At 43.7% G+C, this 26866-nt stretch overlaps 4 protein-coding genes across 19 annotated transcripts in view; 2 read left to right on the top strand and 2 right to left on the bottom strand.

Annotated features, from left to right (window-relative positions):
* Positions 1-509: 509 nt before the first annotated feature.
* LOC108037488 (proliferation-associated protein 2G4) lies at positions 510-4089 on the top strand. Its single transcript, XM_017114062.2, has 8 exons — positions 510-685; positions 840-937; positions 1226-1362; positions 1425-1587; positions 2262-2483; positions 2767-2992; positions 3310-3437; positions 3503-4089. Exons 1-8 carry the CDS (start codon positions 598-600, stop codon positions 3614-3616), a joined length of 1176 nt encoding a protein of 391 aa, XP_016969551.2. The 5' UTR covers positions 510-597; the 3' UTR covers positions 3617-4089.
* Positions 4090-4181: 92 nt separating this feature from the next.
* LOC108037487 (ubiquitin carboxyl-terminal hydrolase 47) lies at positions 4182-13958 on the bottom strand. Of its 2 annotated transcripts, none has more exons than XM_017114060.2 (10): positions 13704-13958; positions 10170-10397; positions 8463-10111; positions 7476-7863; positions 6498-7415; positions 5455-6435; positions 5262-5388; positions 5114-5184; positions 4920-5053; positions 4182-4863 (listed from the first exon to the last, which is right to left on the bottom strand). In XM_017114060.2, exons 2-10 carry the CDS (start codon positions 10356-10358, stop codon positions 4653-4655), a joined length of 4668 nt encoding a protein of 1555 aa, XP_016969549.2. In that variant the 5' UTR covers positions 10359-10397; positions 13704-13958; the 3' UTR covers positions 4182-4652. The 2 variants fall into 2 exon arrangements, with proteins under 2 accessions (XP_016969549.2, XP_016969550.2); XM_017114061.2 differs by lacking the exon at positions 13704-13958 and adding an exon at positions 12532-12639.
* Positions 13959-14475: 517 nt separating this feature from the next.
* Positions 14476-16599, top strand: LOC108037486 (dnaJ protein homolog 1). Its single transcript, XM_017114058.2, has 2 exons — positions 14476-14745; positions 14998-16599. The coding sequence occupies exon 2, from the start codon at positions 15018-15020 to the stop codon at positions 16077-16079; it is 1062 nt and encodes a 353-aa protein (XP_016969547.1). The 5' UTR covers positions 14476-14745; positions 14998-15017; the 3' UTR covers positions 16080-16599.
* A 543-nt stretch (positions 16600-17142) lies between these two features.
* LOC108047327 overlaps positions 17143-26866 on the bottom strand; it is an 87862-nt gene continuing 78138 nt past the window's right edge. For 7 of the 15 annotated variants that reach the window (XM_044458093.1, XM_044458092.1, XM_044458096.1 and 4 more), the window contains 2 exons: positions 26294-26397; positions 17143-20113 (listed from right to left, as the gene is read on the bottom strand). In XM_044458093.1, the coding sequence (XP_044314028.1) occupies positions 20028-20113; positions 26294-26397 (190 nt within the window). In that variant the 3' untranslated portion in view covers positions 17143-20027. The other 8 variants (XM_044458090.1, XM_044458089.1, XM_044458083.1 and 5 more) reach the window with 3 other exon arrangements.

Here is a 26866-nt window from a genome sequence, read left to right on the forward strand (position 1 = left end):
ATATACCGTTCAAATTAGCTAAATATATGATTTAATTTATTAAATAATTGTTCATAGATAATTCCGTATTTTAAAATATAGTTCTTCGTATTCATGTTTTTGAATTTACATTCAAATGTTACTATTTGGGCTGTCTATATCACGAAATCGCAATTTTCTTAAATTCAAATAGTTGCACCACGCATCTCTAAAAACGATTTTAAGGAAGAGTAAAAGCTAAATAATACAAATTATGTTCTTAGCAATAATATGACCCATTGTGGGATAAGTTCTGTTGAAAATAATTTCATATGAGACGAAAAACGTATCAATATACATATATCTGCACAAGGTGGACATGAAAGTAAGGCCAAAAGAGAGTTGTCTTTGCACTGCTGGTATTTAGATTTAATTCAATTTAATTTAAATGTCGCGCTCCACGATTAGGGTTGTCAAGGCTTAATACCAGTCAAGAGGCGGTCCCACTGGCCACGCTACTGGTACCTTCGATACTATCGATTCCTCGGCAGCGCTTGGCCACACTAGCTTTACCTCGTGGTGTTTCAGTCGGTCGCATTTTCATTAAAGTCGCCATTTTAAAATTTGAGAGTGTGCACAATGGCAGATGTGGAAAAGGAGCCCGAGAAGACCATCGCCGAGGATTTGGTGGTGACCAAGTACAAGTTGGCCGGCGAGATCGTCAACAGTGAGTATTTGGCTCGGAACGCGTGAAGGGAAAGCATTGATTCCAGGAGGCTCTGCTACGTGGCGCTTACACAATATAAATGCCGCTTTCCCTTTTTCGCCACGCGTTTATAAATCCGCCTATTTCTGGACCCCGTCTGTCTGTTTAATTTTAGAAACCCTCAAGGCGGTAATTGGACTCTGCGTGGTGGATGCCTCCGTGCGGGAGATCTGCACCCAGGGCGACAATCAGCTCACCGAGGAGACCGGCAAAGTAAGTGGACACCGTGAGGTTTCTGACGTTAAATATCCAGTCCAATGATTAAGAAACACACCTTTGAGGGTATTTCCAAGGCAAGCCATGTGCTGTGTGGGCTGGCGGTCATCCTGTGTTCGCCAGGCGCTCGCTGGGATTTGTATTACCCACGTGCCCGGCTTGTGCGCTCGCCATTTGGTCCCAAGGATTCACAGATTATGAGATCTGAGGACAGCCTAGATCCACTTAGAGGTCTCTAGTCTAAAAAACAACTTAACTAATTGATGTTTCCTTCTTTTACACCAGGTATACAAAAAGGAAAAGGACCTGAAGAAGGGCATTGCCTTTCCCACATGTCTGTCCGTCAACAATTGTGTCTGCCATTTCTCGCCAGCCAAAAACGATACCGACTACACGTTAAAGGCCGGCGATGTGGTTAAAATGTAAGTCTTACCTCTTATCTGGCTTATCAAACACCTAATATCTTGTTTTTCCCGCTCTATAGTGATCTGGGTGCCCACATTGATGGTTTCATTGCCGTGGCCGCTCACACAATAGTGGTGGGTGCTGGAGCGAATGAGAAGATCAGTGGTCGTCAGGCCGATGTTATCCTCGCTGCCTACTGGGCTGTCCAGGCTGCCTTGCGTCTGCTCAAGTCCGGTGCCAATGTGAGTACTCTAATAGTTTTAAGTCCCTAGTTTATCCTCGCAAGAAACGGATTGTCTGTCGCAATTCTCCAGCGACTGAACATCTCAATGCTTGTAGAGATATCCGATGCCAGCTGGTGATTGCTCTGGCCTTTTATTTAGGTCTAGTGGTTCTATGCTGGTTGTCCACGTGGCTACTTCTGCAGGCAACGGATTGACTGTTGCTCTTACCTTGGCGCAGTTCAGCTCAACGCCTGCAGAGAGAAAACGCGTCAATTTCGTGAACTGAACAAGTTTAATACACAGAAATGTTCGGTCTTTAATGTTGTCCACATTTACAAAATAAGCTAGAATTATCATTTGCAGGCTACGGATTGGCTGCTGCCTAACCCATGGCTCAGTACAGCCAACAGTCAACGCCTGCAGATAATAGCAGTGTCATTTCGTGAACTGAACAATTTTACACTTCAGAAATGTTAGGTCTTGAAAGTTGTCCACCGTCGCATTGAGAATTCAAAATTCACTGAATGCTGAGAAAGGTGGTTATGATTGGCAAATCTTTAAATTGCTTTTGCCAAGTCAAATGACATTTTTAGTGCTGTTCTTCATCTCTACTGGCGGTTGTCAATGTAGGGCCCTTTAAGACTAATTTATCAAATAATATAATGTATGTTTTAAACCCTTGTGTTTTACAGAACTACTCCCTCACCGATGCCGTGCAACAAATTAGCGAGTCGTACAAGTGCAAACCCATCGAGGGCATGCTTAGTCACGAGCTGAAGCAGTTTAAAATTGATGGCGAGAAGACGATCATACAGAATCCTAGCGAGGCGCAGCGCAAGGAGCATGAGAAGTGCACCTTCGACACGTACGAGGTGTATGCCATCGATGTCATCGTCAGCTCCGGCGAAGGAGTGGTTAGTAATCAATCAAAAAACACCATATTTCCATATCCTTGTTCAATGATTAAAAAACACGCGCTTGAGGTTCACTTGGTTGGAGCGAGGAGATTGTTGCGTTAGCATCTTAATGCTCGGCGGGCTTTTGTTAGTAAGCTCGGCACGCGCAGAAACCAAGGTCCAGTTAGCTGTTGTCCGAAGATTGCAAGATTATGAGATCTGAGAACGCCCATGAGAAGCTGGAATTCCCATTCGCTGGGGCCATACAACACAATTGCTAAGCATTTGTATTTGTTTGCAGGGACGTGAGAAGGATACCAAGGTCTCCATCTACAAGAAGTCTGAGGAGAACTATATGCTCAAGCTGAAGGCTTCCCGCGCCCTGCTGGCAGAGGTGAAAACCAAGTACGGAAACATGCCATTCAACATCCGCAGCTTTGAGGAGGAGACCAAGGCCCGCATGGGAGTCGTCGAGTGCGTCTCACACAAGATGATTGAGCCCTTCCAAGTGCTTTACGAGAAGCCATGTAAGTGTGATGTTTATTAATTTTCCTATTATTTCGTTGGCAAAACTTAATTCCGGATTTGGTACACCTTTGGGTGCTAAGTGCGGCCAGACATTTTGCTAGAAAAAAGCCCAGATTTGTCGTTTTCAGCAGTTGCCGCACTGTGGCCTCTGTCTGAACATGTCAATGTCACAATTGCAACCTTATTAACCACCTTATCTTACATTTTTTCAAAAAACCCCCTTATTAATTGAAGCTTGTTAATAAAAGCCTTCAATCTCTCAAACAAAGAGTCTTACCAAAACGTTAACAAACTCTTTGATTATGTTGAATTACAGCCGAGGTTGTGGCGCAGTTTAAGCACACGGTTCTGCTCATGCCCAATGGCGTAAACTTGGTCACCGGCATCCCATTCGAGGCGGAGAGCTACGTAAGCGAGTATAGCATTGCGCAGGAGGAGCTAAAGGTATGTAACCTTTTCCGATATGATGTCACGATAGGTACTAATTTAAAACACCCACATTTTTTCAGACCCTGCTCACACAGCCTTTGGGTCCCGTGAAGGGCAAGGGTAAGGGCAAGAAGGCATCAGCTGGAGCGGCGACAAAGGTGGAAACGGTGCCGGCCGTTGAGACCAAGGCATAGGCCAGCCCGCTGATAAAAATCCGCACCACCAACCCAACAACGGAAACCCAATGTGAACAACTGCGCTGCCTACAGCTGCCGCTCTACAGATTTTTTACTATCGAATTCGTTGCGTATTAAATCCTTTTTGACAACAGAAAAGAACAGAACCTGGCAACAATTTGAGGATTCCTGTTCACACCAGCAGCGAATTAAAAACGCAGAACCATTTCCCCAAACAATCCTCCATCCATCAGCAGGGCGGTGGTACCGCTCCAACTTTACCTCTTTATTTCCTTTACTATAAGCTGCCTTCGTTTATCGGTTTGTTCAACATCATCGCAACGAAAAAGCAAAGCAAAGCAAGAACTGTCGTCAAATTGAAACAATTTTAACGCTAAAATGATCTTAAAATATAATTCAAGAAAAACGTTATTAACGCTGCGTAGTAGGTATTAAATAAAATTAACATTTTCTATAAAACAACCGATAAATGCCAAGCGACTCTTTATTTATCACACTTCCTCTGGCCCCAGGGTCTAATCGAAATTGAGACGTTTGTTATTGTAATAAATGCACTTGAGAGTTGTGTTTATTTTATACTTTTAATTTAGTTTTGATGTTCACATTCACATTATACAATTTGTAATTTAGATTTCTTGCATGTTTAGTTTAAATTTTACAGTCTCATCTTTGAACTCGGGTATTACGAAAGTTGCAAGAATAACTTCCTTATGGGTAAAGTCGTTTAGTTCTGTGCCATCCACCCCAGCCGATGACCCTGGATCCAATTCAATCTAGTCTAGTCCAGTCCGTTTAAATACGCTCTGCCCATCCTGCCGACTTTCTCCTTTTGCGTCAAATAAAATAAACAACAGAACAAAATACGCAATTCCTGCTGGTAAAGTATAGAATACACGACCAGCATTTTCAGCCGACTAGGACATGTGGCCGTTGACTATAACAGGATCTGAGATTTAATGGTCTGCCCTCGCTACATACATAGTGTGGTGTAGTTTTTTTTTGGGTCGAGGACTGTGTTTTGCTCGCGGCCAGACTAATTATCGACATGCACATCCATGGGTGCCGAGGCGGTCACGTTGTTCGACTTCTCCGGCGAGTCCAGGTAGATCTTCAGGGCGCGTTCCCGGCGTTGCGAGTATCGCGTGGTGGACACGCAACCCACCCGATCCAAGCGGGCCTTCTCCCTGGCGTTCATCTGACGTCGCTCATCCAGCGATAGCTCACGCGCAGGTACACTTTTATCTCTGTTGGTGAGATCTGTCAGTGTTGGCTCTATAAATTTCACTCTTCAAATACTTACTTGTACAGGTAAATGTTGCCCGTCTGTGTGTTGTTCAGCGGATACTTGTCCAGGCTGACGGGATCCGAGAACCAGCTGTTGGACTCGTTGACGCTTAATGCTGATATGCTTGTGCAGGGGAAGTTGCTGATCACCTGCGAGAAAAACGATTCAAGTTTAGATAGTGATCAACGAAAGCTGGGACCTGGATATACCCTCATATAGCTAAGTTTGTCTATTGTGATGTCGCTGATCTCTGATAATGAACGTCTAAGCTCGCTGTCCTCTGTAAAAGAAAATTTTAAGATTCAGAAAAATAACTTCGTTATCATTCTTGAACTTTGATATTTTAAATATGCTTACGGTCTAGAGTGATTTCCTGGAATTTTCCAAACTCCATTTTAGCTGAGCACCAGCGCCTAACAAATATGGTCAGTGAATCGTCCTTAGGCTGTGGATTTACTCCCTCCTCGCACTCCTGTACAATAAACTGTAATGGCACGAAGATAAACAAAATAAAACCATAGTCCTAATCCATATATTTAAATAACCCCACCTCTGCTGCGATGGTGGAGCGCATGTCGCAGTAGAGCGTCTCGTCGTTGGCCAGAATCTTGATCGGAATACGCCCGCCCTTCAGCCAGATGCGGCAGTTGTCTTCAGTGAGAGTGGCATACTTGGCGTCCATGCGATGTAGTTTGGCCACCAGATCTTTCTTGGCCTGCTCCGCGGTAGTGTTGGCATTGTAGACCCACTCACAAACGCAGGGCAACTTAGAGGTCTCGTTGTCCACGTCCGCAAGTCGCAGAAAGTGAATCTTGGCCTTAAACTCGTCCGGTTCCAGATTCTTGCCCAATTCCACAGTCAGTGTCTCGCCCTCGGTGAGAAGGACCAGAGAGTTGTTCTGGCTGCTGGATAGGTTGGTATCGTGCTTGCGCTGCAGCTTAAAGTAGGCGATGGGCACTTGGATCAGCTCCTCGATGTGGCGCTTGAAAGCGACCATGCGCATGTGTGAGCCCACCAGCAGTTTGTAAGCGCGCGTGGGCCTCCGCAGCTGAGCCTCCTCGTCGGACAGGTGACCTGAACTGGAACCAGTGCCCACGACATCAACGCACTCAATTTTTGTTGCGTGGAAGAAGTGGTTTGTGCTGCTGGGCAGGAGCAGGGGATCAATCACATCGGCCGCCGCATAGCTGCCGTTGCCATTGCAATAGGCGTGAACCCGCATCATGGCATCGTGGGAGGCGGCTTCGTCCTCAGGGCTAGACAGTTGTGGCGAGTGGCTGGTGGAGCTAACTTGGCTGTCGCCACCACCGCGGTGTGCCAGGTTCTCCGTCTCCACCAAAGTGCGGTCTCCGTCACTCAGACTACTGTCCTCCGAGTTGGACTCGTGGCCATGACTGGGACTGGGTTGGGAAAGTGGCTCGAGCAAATCCCGCTTGTAACGCCTCCAGTCACAGTCATTGCTGGAGGACTCGTGACCGGATGCCACGCCGTTCATCATGGCGGCGTCCACCACATCACCACCGCTGGCGGGCTGGAAAAAAGCGAAGAAAATTAAAATCAGTGAACTAAACAATATGTATCTTTAAAACTTACTTCGACTGATTCGACGCTCGGCACACCCAGCATCTCGAGGCTGGCGGGATCGGTATTGGGCACGTTCAAGTAGAAATATGTTATGGATTTGAACTGGGTATTGGCCAGGTTCTGGAGGTGCTGGAGCGCCTCGGGCGACGGATTGGGATCGTAAGCCACGAAAGCTTTCGGTACCGTGCCGCGAACCGTGGCGAGAAGGAACTGCTGCTCGCTAATGCGCAAACGGAGGCCGATGGAGCGGCGCAGGGCGTCGCTGGCCTCTCGCTCCCGCGCTGCTGAGTAAACCAGGAAGGGACCGTCCATCGCCATTGTCGATAGATCTACCATAAACACATACCACGTGATGCCGTCCGGAGCGTACGGCTCAAACTGCTGGTCGTCAGCCCGGTACTCCAGCAAAAAGTCCAGACTGTAGTTCTGTGCGGCGCGCAGTTCAGTCAGAGCTGGATCTGTGCAGTTCTCCAAAGACTGGATAATAGTGTCCATCGTGGAGTTGTAAGCCACCAAGCGACAGCGCGAAAGTGGTGCAAACTGTTCCACATTCAGCATATCGTAGGCGGACATCAGTACCAGGTTGATGTCGAAACTCTGCGACACGTACACCCTTGTGAACTTCATCTTCTTCAGTGAGGGATTGTAGAAGTAGACGCGCGGTTTGTGCAAATCCGGAAGAGCCAAGTCTGGAACAGTGTTATGCCTGCCCAGTCGAGTCACTCGAGTCTCCTCCTCCGAATGCAGCTTTGGCAGCAGCGTTTTGATGTGCTCCGGAAAGTCGGCTACCTTGGCGACCTGTTCGTTCCGCTTAGCGTCCACCTGCCGATACATCAACATGTATGCGTTGGTGCTGGAGGTGTAGGCACTGGAGTAGTAGCTGCCATTGGGTCCGCCGAACGAACGCTGTATGTCCTCCTGGGTGATCTGCGTATATAAAGTCCGTCAGTTTATAAAAATCACTTAAAACATTAAATCAAAACCTACAGGAGAAACATTTTGATCGTTGAAGCAGAACCATTCATTGTTGTCGAAGTCCTTAATGTAGGCGTAGTAGTGGCCACCGGAAGCGCTGCCCGAGTGAATCATGATTGCAAACAATTCGTACAAATACGGTCCAGATCCCTGCTTAGCGCTCTTACTGGTGCTGCTGCTCATGTCAATGCCCTCGTCTTCGTCGTTCAGGTCGTTCTCATGCTGGCTGGAGCTTGCTGTGGTCACCACCCCGCTGCTCAGGTTATCGTCCTCCATGGCCGAACCACTGTCCGCCGTGCTGCAATCGTCCACGGTACCATTCATCTGGGAGCTGTGCTCGTTGCTGTTGCCACTCCGATTGATGAAGGTGTTCAGGTTAAGGGTCTGGGGAAAGGTCACTCTGGAAGGCAGAATGGGTTTAATTATCAAAATCAGTTTCTAGTATCAAAAGAAATATAAAAAATATACACAGTTTATCTTATAGGCTTCTAATTAATTTACCATCTTTATCCAACCGTAGAGCGATGCTTAGCAAACTTATTCTCGGGGATGTGGAGAGTCCCGAGATACTGGGTCGCTTAAACTACTCTATGCCTAATAGAATTACCAGGAACTATATTCCTCTTACTTTAAATCATTGGACTATACCATATTATTTCTACTGCCAACTTTTTGTCAATTTTAAAAACATAAATTTTTTCTTATTTAGAATTAAATAAGTATGAATTACTTTTGTATGTTTATTACTATATTGTCCCTTTTTCACATGGGGAATAGGGCTCCGTGCGAAACAAGCACTGCTTGGGGTCGTAAGAGCTACTTCAACGTCCGAAAAAAAGAAATGCACATCCAAGCTCAAATTACCTTAGTTCAAATGAGATAATAGTCTACACCTACGTAAAAATCCCATTCATATATACATTTTTATCTGAAGATTCTAAATTTTATCTAAAGATTCCCTATGGGTTTGCAACTAAATGAATTACCGTGGCGGCTCACCTGTCGTTTAACTTAATGCGGTGCATTGTCTGATAGTCGAAATCGAAGCGCTTAAGGTGCAGCGTGAGGATGTAGGGAAAGGACTTAAAGTGCAGACCCTTGTGGGCGTCGCACTTTTTCTTGCACTTCTCGCACAGATACTGATTGTTGCCATCGAGCGTTTCTGGCTGAACGAAGGCGCGCAGAGCCTCCTCGATGCTGCCGTAGGCAGAGCTGCTGCCAAATGGACGAACCGGTAGCGGTATGTCTAGAAAGGTGTCCTCGCGCGTCTTTTCCGTATTGCACTCCAGACACTTGACGTAATCGTTCATCTTGCCCTCGTACAGGTTGGATATGAGGTTGGCCTGCTTGGTGTTCTTGAACTTGCGCTCCAGGGCGTCGAACATGACGCGGCACAGTTCCTGGATGTCGTGCTGCTGCCAGGCCTCCGTCGAGTCCCATCCAAAGCTACGGGTTAGGTCCGTGGTCTCCACCGCCGCCTTTGGCGAGGTCTGCAAGTTAAGGAATAGCTTCTGCAGCTGGTAGGGTATGTTCTTGGCCTCGTTGTCGTTGTCAAACTCCCAGCGATATAGAGCATTCCTGAACTCAGGTGTCATAAACAGTGCCTGAAGCAAGCTGTTTAGGTAGCAGGTCATGGCCTGGTTAACCAATCCCACATATCCCCTAGATCCTCCATTCTTTTGCCGTGTCTCTGCCTCTGTTTCTGTGGTGGCCGAGGCCACAAAGTCCGCAGCCGTGGTGTTGATTCTCTGCCATGCTGGCAATTCATCTCCGCCATACTTGCGGCGATAGAAATTTGAGAGAGCCGGGTCCGTTCCGTCGTCTGGTCCAATCGTAGATAGATCCACCTCACCGGTCGCACCCTCGCCGTCCAAATCACCAGTTGGGGCTCCGAAATCATAGCCCGGTCCCAGATTAGTAGGACTGGCAGATGCGCCCAGTGCCAGGTCGTCATCTGACAATTGCTCGGCATCCGAGATAAATAAGTCCGAGGGGGCATCGTCCACCGGCGAGATGAAGTTTCTACCTTGTGGATAAAGCTGCAGTTGCTCGGAGATTTGTTGTTTGCTCAGCGAGTCCAACGGTTCGCAGTCCAGTTCTTTAATTGGTGATGATGGCTTAATGGGACTCGGTAACTCGAGACTAGTTTCTGTTGTAACTTTCGCTGCCTTCTTTGCAATGGGACTCGAGGGAGAAGATATTTTGGAACTAGCCTCCGCAGATACCTCGGGACTTTCTTCTGGGCTGGCCTTGGGAGCTTCTTTTGAAACGGCCTTGGGGCTGCTCTCTTTAGTTGCCTTGATCTTTTCTGGGCTTTCTTCCGAACTAACGCTTATTTTGGCGCTGACCGAAGAGTCCTCGACCGAGATTTTTGTCTTGCTTGGCGAGGAAGATCCCGATGTTGGCTTCTTCTTAGTTTTCTCGCCAACCACGCGTTTCTTCTTCTCGCCAGTGGCTGGGCTCTTGGCCTTCGCCTCGTCTGACTTTACGACCTTCTTGACCACCACCTTTTTGATGGGCAACTCAAAGCGTTTTGCCACGTCGCCATCCCAGCTGCCGGAGGGCAGCAGGACTAAGTGGTTCTTTAGCTGGCGCTCAAATCCATCCACATCATACATCAGCTTGGATTCAAGGGCATTCAGGTTAACCTGAAAAGGTGGAATTCGTAAAAGATTCCTCTTTAATAGATTAAATGATAATCCTTACCAGATCCTTGTTTTCGTGTGGTTGCAGCAGAAGCTCAAACTTCCCGTAAGGGAACTGAGTGCCTATCAGATCGATTACGCGCTTAACCGTGAAGTGGGAGCGAACCACAACATTGATCTTCTTCTGCTCCGAGCCGGGCGTCTGGTCAAAGACCGAGACTGTGCACTGCTCGCTATCCTTGTCCGTCATGTCCTTGCTGCGAAGTGTTCAAGTAATGTTGAGGAAAACCTGCGGATAGATGGAAAGTGAAACGTTGAGCTTTACTCATGAATTTTGTATTGGTTTTTCTTTTCTTTAATATTAAAACAAGGGTGATGAAATGACACCTTTGACGTCTCCGGCGTGGCCAAGTTGCAGGTCATGACGAAGCTTCTTTGGACAGCTAAGGCCGGTAGTAAACAAGGAAGAGGGGTCGACCAGCCCCAAATTACTGCGAAATCTTCTTGTTTTTGGCCTCATTTGCGAATAAAGCGGCAGAAACCAAGAACAGTCCGTCCCGCCTCCCTAGTCACGGCTGTTGACGTGCTCCGGGCTCGCTTTTCGCGCCTTATTTGTACGGGCCAGCGCCAGTTGCCGTCTATATATATATATAGATATAGCACGTACACCCAATCGAGCATCGACTGCCCCCCGAAATCGACGTCGTGACTAACGCGCAGTGGAATTTCGTAAACAACCAACCATCAGTTGGCTCCGGAGGATGCGGCGGGAAATATAATTCGCCTCCATTTTGCGACCAACGTCATTATCGGGCGCACTGAATGCATAAATTTCAGTACAAATATCGCTCCATGTTGGCTGGGATTCTTTGTGGGTCCCTGCTCGACACTGTAACGGAAGTGGTAGCGATTATACGGCGGAATATGTCTAGCCTCCATTCCGGCGTTGCGCAAATTGCAAGTGGGCGGCCCATCTACATGTACGAATAATATCGATTTGGGCATATTAAAAATTATTCTAGAAATATTTGTAAGTCTTGACAGATTTAAGAAAAACAGATGGAAAATTTTAGTTAAAAATGTATGGTTTTTAATATGTATCATTGAGCTAATATCGAATAATGAAATATTTGAGGCATATTTTGAAAAAGTTCTATAGGTCAGGGAATCATTTTTTTATTTTTTTATTAAAGCTGGCAACTTAGTTATGTTCTAAATAAAAGGAACTGCAAATTCACGTACCTTCATTAAAATGAGGTATAATGTTATGATTATATCCGAAAAGAGAGGATCCCATTTATTTCCTTTTTTATTTAGTTGATTTATTCTTGTCGATTAAACGATTCGAATATTTTCTTATCTAGATTGCTTTACATTTCATTAATGTAATATCGACTGTAGATCAAATATATTTATAATCTTTAGAAATGCCTGTCAATTGATTCTAAAATTAATTTTTTTCGAATGTCTATTTTGCCATTAATTTTAAGAGACTTAAGATGCTCTGCATCTAATTCAGTGTCGCAAGCAATTGGCTCGACGATTTGCAATGTTTTTCCAATTCGTTTCATTAAAATCACCACAAACACACAGCAAGCGAAGATATTTTGGGATTTCGAATGGAGGATGCACCTCGACGTGATGTGAATGTGCTGCAGTTGCCGTTCAAACACATGTTGGATGGTCCAAACACAACCCGTATAGCCCCGCAAGGGAGCGAGCGAGATGGGGATCCAAAAATGCTAATACACGTCGGCCAGCAGAAATCAAAATAAGAAACCCGTGCTGCTAAAAATAAAAACAGGCGGCGACAGCGACAACGACACATCGGAGCGTTCGGAAAAAGCACAAAAAAGTCGAGAAAAAGAGGGGAGAGGAGCCAGATATAAGACAGCTTTGGGAGCGTTTCAAAAAAGCGTATATCTGGCTATTTGTAAACGCGAAGGTTTTCAGAGAAGCACACAGCCTCATAGATACATGTCTATCCATCAGAATAGTGTGGCACTTTCAACACATTTTCCCCCACTCAATATTTACATGATGACTATGATATCTTTCGGCCAATGATTGTGTTTGTTGGGTATTACAGAAACCGATATCGCGAGTTATCTATGCCATATAGACACTCTGGCGGGGCAGGAAGAAGAGTGCTCATTCTCGCATATATTTGTGCTATTTTTGAACTATTTCGGTACTGCAAAATCTATGTGGACTACAAAACCACGAGATGACTGAGATATGACTGCTGCCTGCCGGAAATCGCAGGATTTTTGATCATATAATGCACTTTTGAGTTCGAAATCTCCATTACGAAATGATTTCTATTCTTAGACCTCGAACAACTTCAGTTGGAGGTTCCAATGTTGTGTGAATAAGTGTGTATATATCCGTGCTCTATATGCAACAATTTCTGGCTGTTTTACCGTCAGATCTGAGTGTGCCGAAATCTTTTCGAACTAGAAGACCGCGCCGTCAGCGCACGACATAGTTCACGCGTGTACTGGCCGATTGAGATACCGATTCCGAAGATATCCCACCCGATCTGGCGGCCGATCGTTCGCGAATAGCCGCCCAGCTGAGTGCGGTACTATCTAGTTTTTATAGGGCATGCACCATATAATTTGGAGTCGAACCTTATTTTTCATTTTTTATCTATTTATAAAAAAAATTATTAATGATTTTATAAAAATATGTCGTGAACTTTCTTATTTAACTTGCTTTTAAAGGCCCCCTATTTATATTAATTGCCATAACAAAATCTATACTAATTAGAAAAAGAATTCGCTAAGAACTAAGCTTCAACAAAATGTAACCATCATTGTATGAGAGTTGAAAATTGAATCTGAGGTTCTGGAACTGGTGCTACAGAAATCGCTTTCAACAAAATGGAAATTTGTATACATATTTAGTTAAGAGATTTTTGCAGTTGGGCTGCAGGAACTGTGATAGCAATAATTGACTTGCATAAAGCCAAGGGTGTAATAATCAACTTATAGGCAACACCCTTTGGAAAATGCAATGACTGCTCAGGGACTAGAGCTGATAAGGCTTATCGTCGAACAAAGCAGTGGGTGGGAAGTACTCTGGGGGAACTTAAAGGCCCCGAGAACCCCGTCGGATTACTCAATGAATATAGGCGATGTTTGGGATTATAGCGAAAGTGCTATTAATGTCTTTGGGGCTCTCTTTCATTTCGCCAGCTCTCTATTTGTGGGAATGAATGACTATTTTTATGAGGCTGCTGCCGCCGTTGCAATTGCTGCAATGAGACATCGACATCCTGGCCACTGGCGCCATGCCGAAGAATATTTATTTAAATTTGGGGAAGGGGCTAAGGGTCACAGGCTGCCTTCGTTTGCGCAACACCTCGGTGGGCGGTGGTCGGTGGGCGGGGCGATCGGTCAAGGCTTTGCTGTGGAACGTGACACGCATATGTTGGCTTGGGTTGGCCCCAAAAGTGGCCCCAAATGGCTGTCCTTCGGGCTGGGAAATTAGTCCTTAGCGGGGCGCGTCCATATGTCGCAAAATTCGAGGGGCGCCTTGTTTTCTTCTCTCTCTATTTGTGTTTGTGTGTGTGTACCTCCATCTCACTCACCTCAAGTGTGTGAAAATACTGCGGTATACGGTTTTGTTCGTGTGTATAGGTGTTGCGGGGGGATTGCGGCGTTTTCTTCACAATTATCCCACTCCTCTGATCCTGATCCTGCTGCGCTGCTCCTGCGTCCTGGCTTCCTCTCGGTGCACTTTAAATCCGGTTAAAAAGAGGCTCGACGGATCATTTTTCTAAATGTTTTTTGTTGTTCGGCTGCGGCTGCTTTGCCAGAGTTGCTCGCTCCAGTGTGACTAAGCATCGCAGCTGCCAAAATGCCAAGCCCAGATATGCATTTTTGGGTTAACGTACTAAGGTCACACTGGCAAAGTGTACATTTTTGTATTTTTTATCAGTGTTGTCGTACAACTTCTGAAAAGCCCCTGTATTATAATGGAATATATATTTAAATATAATTTCTTTTTATATTTTATTTTTGCAAGATGGAATAGTTATAAGTTCCCAATAAAGCCGAATTGGTTTATTATTTGATTAATGGGGAAAATCATTTTACAGGAATATTTTAAATGTTTAAAACTAATGTTGTCAAATAATGTGTAAACTAATTAAAGACTAGAACAACTTTGAATTACAATCTTCATAAAACGGGGTCATAGCGAATTTTTGACTTGACATCTTTTCCCGCTAAAAATAGCCTTAAATAGCTAGAACTTGGTGTACCATCTCCAACACTCTAGACCTATCGGCAATCGGCATTCGAGATGCAACCCTAAAAGACTAGAAACATCGAGAAATTTCGACGCAGACAAAAAAAGTCTATAAAACGTCTTGTACTGTGGGCTAGCGCTCATTATCAAACAAAATAGAGAACGAAAAAGAGGGTGTGTTTTCAGTGCGCAAGCCACATTGAGTGGATAAAGAAAACGAAAAGAACAATTGAATCAATTGCGAGTAGAACGTCATAAATATTTCAAGAACATTGCCCCGTGAAATTATAAATAGTGGATTGTGAAAATCAGCAGCAATTGCACTTTGCCGTTGCATTAAGCATTTTTGGATTGTAAAGCGGATTTTTATAGATTTTGAGGTGAGTTAGAATTAGCATATTGTCAAGTATTGTAAATACATGTGGGCCGCCTTGTGTGGGCAGGGAGCATCGATCTGATCAGCTCCACACACGGGAGCATTCGGAATCCACGGACTACGTCACTCGCATGACAACACGGCAGTTGCACAACGTGTGCTTTCTAGCAATTTCCACCGAAAGCAAAGCAATCGGCACAGCCCGGCAATCAGTGTTCATTCTAATCTAAAAACGTTCTCCCTATTATTATTTCAGCTGTGAAAACCCAAACTAAGATGGCCAAGGACTTCTACAAGATTCTGGGCATCGACCGCAAGGCCACGGATGATGAGATCAAGAAGGCCTATCGCAAACTAGCCTTAAAGTACCATCCCGACAAGAACAAGAGCCCGCAGGCGGAGGAGCGCTTCAAGGAGATTGCCGAGGCCTACGAGGTTCTCTCGGACAAGAAGAAGCGGGATATATTCGACAAGTACGGAGAGGATGGCCTGAAGGGCGGCATGCCCGGACCAGATGGCAATAGCCAGCAGGGAGCCTACAGCTACCAGTTCCACGGCGATCCAAGGGCCACCTTTGCCCAGTTCTTCGGCTCTTCGGATCCTTTTGGCGTCTTCTTTGGCGGCGGCGACAACATGTTTGGCACCGGCCAAGGCGGCAACACCAACGAGATCTTCATGAACATCGGCGGCGAAGATATGTTTGGAGGCGGCGGTTTTGCGGCCAATCCTATGGCCGGTGCCTTCCGCTCGCAGTCCTTCAATGCCCAGGCTCCCAGCCGCAAGCGCCAGCAGCAGCAGGATCCGCCCATCGAGCATGATCTGTATGTTACTTTGGAGGAAGTAGACAGGGGCTGCACCAAGAAGATGAAGATCTCACGCATGGCCATGGGCAATGCGGGTCCACACAAGGAGGAGAAGGTACTGAGCATCACAGTAAAGCCAGGCTGGAAGGCCGGCACCAAGATCACCTTTCCCAAAGAGGGCGATGCGGCGCCCAACAAGATACCGGCTGACATCATCTTCATTATACGCGACAAGCCGCATGCGCAGTTCAAGCGCGAGGGCATCGATCTGAAGTACACCGCCCAGGTCAGTCTGAAACAGGCCTTGTGCGGAGCACCAGTTAGTGTGCCCACGCTGCAGGGCGATCGGATTCCGGTTAACTCCAACAACGAGATCATCAAGCCCACCACCACCAGGAGAATCAGTGGACGGGGTCTGCCCGTGCCCAAGGAGCCTTCGAGACGCGGCGACCTGATCGTGTCCTTCGACATCAAGTTCCCCGACACACTGCCGCCCAGTCTGCGAAACCAGCTGGCCGAGCTGCTGCCCAACTAGGCGGGAGTATGTGCCACACACTATTGTTATCAGTTTAGTTAAGGCCTAAATATTTAGTTTTACCGTACGTACTCGTAAGACACCTAACCAATTGTAGACCGAAGTTAGTGAGTGTGCCAAGCGAACAGCTGTAGATATGGCCGAGGATGCAGACACTAGATAAGATAGGGAAGAGAACACACAGAGAGCCCGTTTTGTGTTGGAGACTGATCGACTATTGACTATTATACCCTAGTACACACCAATTCCATAATTATTTTTGTTTACCGCCGCCTCAGCCGGGGAATAACATCTTATATTTATTTATCCAAATAATTCAGCATAAGAAATAAAGAAAAAGGTATTATAAATTAAAAGTAACTCACGATTTTTGAGGCGAGGCACAGCTCCGGCATTCCAATTCCAACACGGGAGGTTATATCAGTTTTAAAATAATACTTCTAGTTTGATATGCAGTAGATCATAGTACGTTTTAGTACCAGTTTTATTAAGTTCAACAATAAAATTATTTATATCAGTATCGTGTGCTTATTTTGGAACAGCGGGTGGTATCGATGATGGGAAAGTGATTACTCTTGATGTTGCTTGTGGTGTCGAAGCAGCCAAAAGCAAAAAACATTTATAATTATGGCGATTTCCTTTTTTCAAAAGAAAAGGCGCGCTAACTTATTTAAAAGTCTACATATAGTCCAGAATCGTTGAAAAAGACGCCACCTAGCGTGTAGAGTTTAGTGTTAGCATGTCTTGTTTTTGAGATGGTCTGGCAACATACATTTTGTAAATGTCAAGAAACTAGCAAAAGCCGATTATTTTCCTTGGAAAAACAACTTAACACTGAAAAAAATTGTGTGAGTCGCCCCTTCATGGGGCAACGCTGGATGGGCATTGGTTTTGTTTTTACTATTTAAAACTTTAATAAATAAACGTAAGTTTTTGAAATAAAAAGGTTCAGTTTATTGATGGAGCATATTTTTAGAAACCCAAAAAAATGGTTCGACTTAATGATCGGTACCCCTTTTAAACCTGAAACCCCAAAAAGTTCAGAAGTAAAAGTCATAAGATGTTGGTTTCTTTTTTAAATTTCACATTTTATTTTCTTTTGTTTTCACTTCAAAAGGATTTCGTAATTTAATCATTTGTCACACATTTTCACTATCCTTATGTTGAGTGTTAAGTTGCATTTGCAATTGTATAATCATTGTGTATTTCTTTTTCTTTACTTTTGCATATTTTTTGTTTTTTGTTCTCAAAAAGTATTAACATTCATTGCATGTTTTTTTTTTATATTTGTGTTGTTCTTGTTGCAGCTGCTTTTTAAGTTTTACAATAAAAATTGAATTTTAATGTTCGTTTCTTGCTGTTTTCCATTGTTAATGGCTACACTTGTTTCCAATGCTGCTGCAGTTGCTATTGTTTATTGTTTCGAATTTGGATTTCGTGTGGCTGACTTATAAATTGTATTTAATATGCAATTGTTACCCTCGTGTATCCTGCTGCCTTGCTGTTGCCAAAAGGAAAGTGTGATAAGAGATAACTAACAATACGCTCAAACAAATCAAATATCCGATAACAATTTGTTAAAAGAGATTCCAGTGCGTCGTGTGCACGTGAACTTAATTAAATGAGTACATTGTTTGTCTCTCAAACATTCGTATAATAGTGACTATGTATATATATTTAATAAAAATGCTTTAAAAATAGTCAAATGCGTACAAAAAGTTTCACGCCACGTTCATTCGCCATCAAATGAGTTTCATAATTTAACTATTTCATTTCGCTAAAGTCTTCCAACTGACTGTTCCGTCTCTGGTTGAGTTGTGGTTTTATTATTAATTATTATTTACTTTGCCTCTGTCAAACTTATACAAACTGTAAAAATTATGTTAAAATGTTGTGATTTGGTATTTGGTAAATTTCTCCTTGTTTGTCCCGTGTTTGATTAGCTTTCATCTTCGAAGATGAAGATCTATCATTAGACTGTTGTATACATTTAGAATTTCTATTTACTCCACTTCTTATAGCTTTCTATGGTCTGTAGTTTCAATTATTACTTTCTTTTTTATTTTATTTTCATCGTTTAATTAAAGTTTACTTTTGTATATTTAATTCAATTTGATTGGAAACCTAAAAAATGTTTTGATTATGTTTCGATTTGTTGCTACATGGTTCCATGGGATTTAGGGGGTAAAAAAATGAATGAGTTATCCTGTGAATGAAGGTGAACAATGCCTGCAAGTACACTGAAAAAAACCATTGACAATCGCCACTCGCACGAACAGTGTACGGCCGGAAGAATAAACAAACGTTCAGCAATTGGGGATTTCATTGTTCCTGAATCGAATTAACATCCAAGCTGCATTCACAACCAATTAATTATTATTTCCCATTTGGTAGAATTTTCATTGTATTTGACTATATATTTTTATTTTTTTTGCTAAAAATTCGTCCTACAAAAATTGAAAACCATATGGTATTGAGACGTAGGGAAATCAAAAGTATTTTTAATTAAGTTCTCAAAAATTGTGCCTTTGTCTATGGGGTTTCTGGGCTGGGGATAGGTTTCCTTTGTTTAACTATAATTCTGTTGTCATCGTTTCTCGATTCTTAAAGTGTTCAAAGTGAAGTTCTTAATTATTATTGTAATTCTGCTAGAAGGTGTCGTCTTTTTTTGGTTTGTGTTGGTTTTCTTTACGCTTATATATTTTCTTTTATTTTTTCTCTTGCATAGTTTTATAATTTTATTTTAATGTTTGCCCGCTTTAACGTGTTGAGTTTGCTTTGCTTTGAGTTAATTTTTGGTTTCTTGTTTTTTGCTGATTGGATTCTTTGTGGAGGTCCGGAGACCAATTATATTGCATGGAATCGCTTGCGATTTTCGCTTCATTATTATTTCCTCTTTTTAATTTACGATTTAACATTTTGACTAATTTTTTGCTATTTTTCGTTTATGTGTATGTGGATTTTGTATGGTATTTTTATGTATTTTTTCAGTGTACTTCCTACAAACTAAACATTTTCATTGCTGCTTTCATTTTTAATTTTCTCATTACGATTAGGAGTGTGTTGATTTGCTTCAGTATGTGTGGCTTAATTGGCTAAAACGTTTTTCATTTAACCCTTTTTGGTTTTACTTATTTTGCATTTGACATTGTTTTCTTTTTTGTTGCAATTCTCTGGGGTTCTTTTGTTTAGTGTTTTACTTTTATAATTTAAATTCTCTAATCCTAAATATAATGTTTGCAATTTGTTTACGGGTTTTCCTCCTCTTCGCCTTGACAGCTTCGTCACCATCTTCTTCTCAATAAATGTATTTAAATCGAAATTTACTTTCAAGTCTTTTCAGCGACAAATGCATTTGAATTTGTTCTCGTATTTCTTAATCTTGTTTAATCTTTTTCCTTAGTTCATATTAAATCTGCTCAAAATCCTTCGCTTTAATTATGCTTTTATTATATGTTTTGCACTTTAAATACAATCAATATAAATCAAAGTCTTCTCTTGGTTTTAATTTATGTTTAAGTTTTTCTTTCTAAAAAGGATCTCTCGTACCCTTTTTGTGGTGCATCTCTCGTTAAAAACGTAAACGTAAACGTAAAAATGACAAAAAACTCTTCGATGTTTTATCCATTAAAAAAGAGGGGAAACAAACCGAAGCCAAGCATTCTTCAAAAGCCAACCACATCCATTCACCGATGGCCGGTGATTCAATGCATCGTCATTTCGCAGCGTTGAGCTTGAAAAATGCTTTTGGGTTCGCCTCGCCTGCTTTGAACTTTGAACTGTTGCTGTTGCTTTCGCTTTGCTCTTGCTTTTAGCTGTTTCTGTTGCTGTTGCCTTACACTTGATTAGTTAAAATTGAGAAATCGAACAGAGGAATTGAAGTTGTGGGTTAAGAGCTCTTATGCTTGCTTAGCTTGATACTAAATGTTTTGCTTTGCTTTTTCTGATTTAATTTTTCACATCGTCTTTGCGGGTTGTTGACTGTGGATCTGTGCCTAAATTTATCATGTCTCGTGGTTTCCACACCGGGGACCCTACAATTAAATGAAAGAAAAGAAAAGATACAATGGAAACCATATATGAAAAAATATGAAATATTTTCGTTTTGGTTTTGCAGAACTTAATTTGTAGTTTCGTTTTTAAATTCAGATAGAAAATATAGATTTAGAGAGCGAAAGAGTTAGAAAGAGCAAGTGGGGCGGAGTAGCAACTCCATTTGGTTATATACAATTGTGTCGAACAGATTTTCATAAGTAAATTGTGGCCAATTCGGATTCGTTAAGTTAAAAAACATGCATGCAAAGTGCCCAAAGTGGCCGAACACTTTCGGACAGACACCTTGGGCGCTTTTTTGGTTAAAAAATATAAGCAAAACTAATTATTGTTTAATGTAATGAGCACTACTCCAAGCGGGGTTCGCTACTTGATATAGTTTTGGGGACTGGGTCTGGGTAGTGGGAGTGATTAACAGCTAATTCAACAACTAATACTGGTGATTAAGGGGTTTTGGGTAGAGTTCTGTTGGCTAAAATGTTGACATCGCTTGGTTCATTTTCTAGTTTACATACATTTTTGATTGTTTAGTTTAGCTTTTCAACTATGGCAAGTGACTTGGCAAATTTTCGAATTTCAGATCAAAAGTTTTGCATTTTATGCCAACATTTTCCGTTCTGCCTCTTCTGTTTCTCGTGTGTCTTGATAAAGGGCTCCAATTCGGTATACAAAATGAAAGGGGAAAATTTATGTACATATATGGGGTGAAAAGGGGAGTTTATAATTTGGAAAATTGTGGTGAAGAGAGTGGTAAAATTGAAATTGTTTCGCATTTCAGTTAACCCACTTGCTAATTTCGAATTTAGTTTTCCAAATGCAAAAGTCAAAGAGCGTGATTCAAAAACGATGGATAAAGTTGTGCATAGATGAGAGTTTCATAAAATTCAATTTCATTTAATTTTATTTAGTTTGGCACACAAAAAGTTGTACGAAAACAGAAAATTAAATTTCTGGAAAATAATTGCGTTTCTGTGTGTGAAAAAATGCCGAATAAATTCTGGATTCTGGGGTGGGGGGGAGAAGTGGAGTGGCTGGTGGCTGGTTGAGTTGTGGGGCACGTGTGTGTAACCATAAGACATATATAGTTAGATAAATATATATAGATCGATTATAATGGACTTGGCATTAGCATTGCTCTCTTTCGGTTGGCATGGCATTCAGCAGTACAAGATTTGGCTCTAGATCTTCGGCACACTCTGACATTTGTCGTGTTTGAGATTTGATTGAGAAAATGCAAAACGTTTTAATTGAAAAGGAAAACTTGCAAAGTTCATCGATTTAAATTACGATTTTTGTTTTATCAGGTAAGTTGTTTGTTAATCAAGCGATGCCAACTAATAATATCAAGTGTTTGTAACAGACACAACAGATACACAGATACGCTATAAAGAGATACACACAAATGCATCGAATGGGCGGGAAATAAAACCTAGAAACTTAACATGCCTAAGGTAACTCCAATTCTGACTCCGACTTACGACTATATATCTAACTGAATTCAACATTATTCGAGTCAATTTTTCATGTGGTTGGGGTTTTAGTTATCTTTGAGATAATTGTGTGTAGACAAAACGAAATATCACCCGTAAAATTGTTTAATTACTAATTCAATTCAAGTACTCATCTCCGACAACAAGCTTCGTTTGCCTAATTACAAATGAATATTGCACTTACCTGCTAAGCAACTACTAAACAAATTTAAATGCATAACTAATCGAGGGTTGGGGTTTTTCGAGAGTCTGGGGATGGGCCAGGAAATCGGTGCATAAACTCTATGGGCTTCTAGTTCTAGTCGCTGTCCGTTCGCCTTTGATATTTATTTATTTGTGTACTTTATGTATTTACTTTTATCTCATATGCCATTTCGTTAATTGCATTCGAATTGATTTTGTTCGCTTTAGTTAGTTCAATTTAGTTTGCAGTTTCCATTATTAGTTATGTGTGCTCGCTTTAGTTTAGTTTTTACGCATTTGATTTTCAAGTGTTCAGTTAGTTTGTTGATTTTTCGATTATTTGTTTAGTGGATCTCTGTGTTTGACCGTGTGGGTGTGTGCACACAAGGATTACCGGTTAAATTTGATATTTGTTTTAGTTTTAGTTTTTCTGTTACTCTTAAATGTTCGCTGTCTGCGGCTTCCGCTTATCTCTATTTAGTTTGCCTTTATTTTCGTATATTTTCCTGGGTTCCGAGGATTCAGATTCCCATTTTTCGTTTAACATTTATGCTGTATATGCTGCTGTATATATGCCGTATTTACGATGTATATTTTGATTTTTGAGAATGTTTGTTTATCTTTATATTGTTTTGATTTTGCTGCTGTGAAGCCCAGTGTAAACTGTAAACTGTAAACGTTCTTGAAGCTTAAACTTATTTATTTTGACTACGTTTTCCTTTGGTTTGTTTTTTTGTTTTATTCTGCTTTGAATTCTTGTTACAACAACCTGAAATTTGTTTGACCTTAACCGTTTTCTATATTTAGTCGAGAGTTTTGCGGCTTGGGCCAAGGAATCTAATGGGAATTCCCGACCCGCGCCTCGAAAAGGGAGGATGGTTATGTATACTATATACGCGTATTTTTGTAGCTACCTAGGTGTACATATAATTTGATTACCCATTACTGAACATTGAGGTACGACTTACGATTATCATTCTCTGAATACATCCCCATTTGATCTGTATTCCTTTTATTGTATTTTGCTGATTTAATTGAAATGTGAAACGGAAATGGTGGAAAACCCATGCGGAAACTGTTTCATTTGATTTGCCCGTCGACTTGTATATGCATGTATATTTGTTTATATCTATAAAAACCTATAAAAATCATACAAAAAACCATATGCATATATGTATGCAAATTATTTGTCACAACATTATTGGTACACACACCGATGCCCGTTCGCACAAACGTGCAAATTGGCAAAATTTTCTAACTAACTAATGTTTGTTATTTTCTAGTTTTCCTTTTGTCCTTTATGTAAATAATCCCCACGATAGGTATACTCTTGTTAGGTATATGTCATGTTAACCCCTGGAATATTGGCACTCGACCCAAAGCCAGCTCAGTTGCATATCCATTTCGCCAGATGGGTAATTAAAAATTTTTGATTTCATTTGCGGAAATGACACAGTTTTCCCCTGCGCCCTTACTACCTCTGCTAATAGTTAGTTAGCGACTTTCGGCTAACTTTTTACCTGTGAGGCTGTAAGGTGTGTGTGTGTGTGTTTTCTTTTATTTTTATCTGCTCCTGGCTGTCTTATTTTTCCCATCCATGTTTCAAGTTGAGTTTGCCATTTGTTTGTCTGCCTGTCTCTTAGTAGTTTACTTGAGTGCGAGTATGAATTTCAACATTAGTTTTAGTTGCTGCTGCTGCTACTGCTGCTACTGCTCTTTTCTGTTGTTTGCCCTCGTAATTACGGCACTTGAGTATTGTGTGTGCAACGCGGCGTATACGTAATATTTCTACTTGCCACCCGAGGCGAGCGGAACTTCCGCCATTTTGTTTGTTAATGTGTGTATGGGTGTGCGTGTGTGTGTGTGTGTGAGTGTTCCTGTGTTTTGGTGAGTGTGTAAATCACGGCGAAATGTTCGCGCTCCACTCGGCGGCTGCAACTTAAATAATTAACTGGAAAACGGTAGCACACACCAATTATGCAACCTTTCCCTTTTCGGGATTAGTAGCTCCCACATCCTTTGATTAGTTTTCGGTATGAACTACATATATATGCTGCGCTAAAAGAGCTAACTACGCTCAGGTTTGGTGACTTACGGCTAACACTTATACAACGAATACGGGCATGGGTAACCATCATCATCGTTCTGCTATTTTTTAAGAGTGCATCCTTCGCTTCTATTACTTATTGTTGTGAACTTTAGTAGATTGTTTATACTGTAGGCTAGGTCTTTTTGATTTCAATCCCTTGTGTTGGAAGTTCGTGTTCGGTTTTGATTACTACCTTGTTTATAGTTTGCGTCGTGTGAGTTTACGTATATCTGAGCTGAGTTCGGTTAAAATTAGTTTTGTTGAGGCATTTCGGGTTGTTGTTGTTACGGTTGCGGCTGTTCATCATTTGGTTTCAAAATAGTGGCGGTCCTTTTCGCATGGAGTTCCTTAGACGTGGATCTCGAAGTAGTCGTGACAGTCCACACAGCCGCCGGGTGCCTCGGCGGAGCCCATCTCGGGCACGAATCCAATGCCACCGGTGGCCGTCGGCTGGGCACTGACCACCACCATTCCACGGGGCGTCTTCTTCCGCGTGCGACTCTGCCGCACGCGGGACTTATGCTAGGAGGGTCTCTTCTGGTACAGGCAGTCGATGCAAGTGGTGTACTCCGGTGCCGAGGAGCTCAGTTGGTAGCCTCCCTGCGGATCATGCTGGCAGCCACCATATCCCCCCATTTCCTGGGCATAGCTCACATATTGCTGCTGCTGCTGCTGTTGCTGTTGTTGCTGTTGCTGTTGGTGGTGCATCGGGGCCTGGTGCAGCGGTTGTGGTGGGTGTCGGGGCAAAGGATCGTATATGGGCTGCGAGGAGAACGTATTCTCGGCGGACTGCGAGCGCAGTGGCCCCGAACTGTAGACCACATAGTTGCGCTCCGGGGAAACGCCATAGGTCCTGTGTCCATACGAGCTGCTTGTTGTGGTGCTGTCCCTGGAAGTAGAACGCTCCAGGGATTTGCTCAGCCGGCTCCTGCTACTTACACCACCACCACCACCGCCACTATATCTTCCTGTGGGTGCGGCGGCCACGTAGTGATCGCTGCACGTCTGGTTGTCATACACCGGATAGTACTGGTATGTCTCCTGGGCCCTGGGCCGTGTGCCCGTTTCGAAGCTTCCGTGGGCGGACATGCTCCGCTTCCGACTGCCGTGCGGCACATCCAGATTGTGATCCGACTCGCCGTGGCTATCGAAGCTACTGCGCGGTGAGTGGCGCAGACAGGAGCTGCCGGTCATGCCCCTGTCCGGCGACAGGTGATCCATACTGCCCCTGGGCGAGACCCTCGGCGAAAGGGTCTCCACGCTGTAAACGTGCGATGGGCCGCCCTTCTTCAGGCAACTCCGATCCGGACTCTTCGACTTGGCCGGACTGGAGGGTGGCTTCAGGATGCCAGGGGCCGGTCCACTGGGATGCTTCAGTATGCCACCACCTTCGGAGGAGCGACGGGGACTGGGTGTCCTGCGGCCACCCGAGAGGCGATCCTGTGAGTTGTCCCTGGAGGAGCACACACTCAACCGCTTGCCTTGATCACTCAGACTAGTCCTCGGTGACTTGATCTTGATGATCCGCACTGGTGAGCTGCCCTGGGACTTGCAGCGATCCGGGGAGATGTATATCTGCCGCCTGCCACCCTTGACCTTAGTGGAGGCTGGTCGTTCCGGAGACTTGGCCTTGAAGATCTTGTCCACCTTCTTGTCGATCACCACGATGTGCGAGGCCAGCGAACTGGTGGTGGCCTCCTCCTCCGTTTCATCACCCGAACGCTCTGAAGGTCCTGTGGTGGTGCCGGTGCTATCGGATTCAGTGGCGGGCCTCGAAGGTGACTCGATGTCCACCACCACTGTCTGCTGGGTGTTCTCCACAATGGTCTGTGGCTCCGGCGAGAGACTGGAGTCGTTCTGCTGCTGATCGCCAGCCTCTTCGGTGAGATCCTGCGGATCGAAGGCCTTCTCGCGCAGGCTCTCCATGTAGGCCACAATGTCGCAGGTGCCATCGGCCAGGTTTTCCTGCTCGAGGTCACTCAAGTGCTTGTCCATGAACCGGGCTGTGGCGTCCGTCTCGGTCGGGTTACGGTCGCGGTCGCGGTCACGTCGCTGTCTATGCCCGGACTCCCTGGCCTGGACCCCAGGAGGATGCTGGTGGACGACGGCCACCTGCTGGGAGGCGGCCAGCCGTTCCGCCTCGCTCTCGAAGATCTCGATCACCTCGATATCCTGCTTGGGCGACTGGCGCGGCGATTGACGCGGCGACTGACGCGGTGAGGGATGCAGGGAGTGGGTGTGGGTGTGGGACTGGGAATGGGCAAGGGTCTGACTCTCTCGGGGATCGGAGGCGAACAAGCTACCACTACTGCCTAGACTTAAGTTAAAGGAGGCCGCCACCTGGGCGGCATGCGCCTCCGACTCCGACTCGAGCTCCGACTCGTCCGGGCTGGGCTTACCTAGGTCCTTCATCAGCACCGGCTGGTAACTGGCCGGCGGATGCGACGACTGTATCAGGCGCGCCTGGCTGCCGGTGCTGCCCACCGAGAGCGTCGATGTGGTGCTGTCAGGATTCGGATTCAGATTCGGATTCGGGTTCGCAAATCGCAGATGACAAGTTGCGGGTCGAGCAGTAAGAGAAAGGGATAAATTCACAGGGTCAAGCAATAGTCGAGCTTACTTCAGGGACCTTTGAACCTGGTTGGTTTTCCACTGACTAACTGGATTTAGTGCAATAAACGGTGGTCTAACTAACCATTCCGCTGAAATATGTCTACGTTAATTGACTGTGTAAAATGAATCGTTTTATAAATCCCGAAATTCAATCATTTAAAAGCGTCAAGCGAGCAAATTTAATTAAAGACTTCGAAAATGAAATCGAATTACAGGGAAACAATAGAGCTCACTTAAATTACCTAAAATAAATGAAATGAATTAAAATGATAGATTATATTAATTATGCTGAATGCTACTATTCGGCAGAAAACTTTAAAAACTTTAAGTTTTTACAAACTGGCATTATTTTAAAAATA

This window comes from Drosophila rhopaloa, unplaced genomic scaffold, assembly GCF_018152115.1.
Source record: "Drosophila rhopaloa isolate 14029-0021.01 unplaced genomic scaffold, ASM1815211v1 contig_163, whole genome shotgun sequence".
In the NCBI taxonomy this organism is placed as follows: domain Eukaryota; kingdom Metazoa; phylum Arthropoda; class Insecta; order Diptera; family Drosophilidae; genus Drosophila; species Drosophila rhopaloa.

Coding starts and splice junctions, on each gene's coding strand:
- LOC108037487 (XM_017114060.2), bottom strand. CDS start 10,358: ATGACGGACAAGGATAGCGAGCAGTGCACAGTCTCGGTCTTTGACCAG. Junction 7,864..8,462: donor CGCATTAAGTTAAACGACAG/GTGAGCCGCCAC, acceptor TCTGCCTTCCAG/AGTGACCTTTCCCCAGACCC. Junction 5,185..5,261: donor CCAGGAAATCACTCTAGACC/GTAAGCATATTT, acceptor TTTCTTTTACAG/AGGACAGCGAGCTTAGACGT.
- LOC108037486 (XM_017114058.2), top strand. CDS start 15,018: ATGGCCAAGGACTTCTACAAGATTCTGGGCATCGACCGCAAGGCCACG.
- LOC108037488 (XM_017114062.2), top strand. CDS start 598: ATGGCAGATGTGGAAAAGGAGCCCGAGAAGACCATCGCCGAGGATTTG. Junction 1,588..2,261: donor TGCTCAAGTCCGGTGCCAAT/GTGAGTACTCTA, acceptor TGTGTTTTACAG/AACTACTCCCTCACCGATGC. Junction 2,484..2,766: donor TCAGCTCCGGCGAAGGAGTG/GTTAGTAATCAA, acceptor ATTTGTTTGCAG/GGACGTGAGAAGGATACCAA.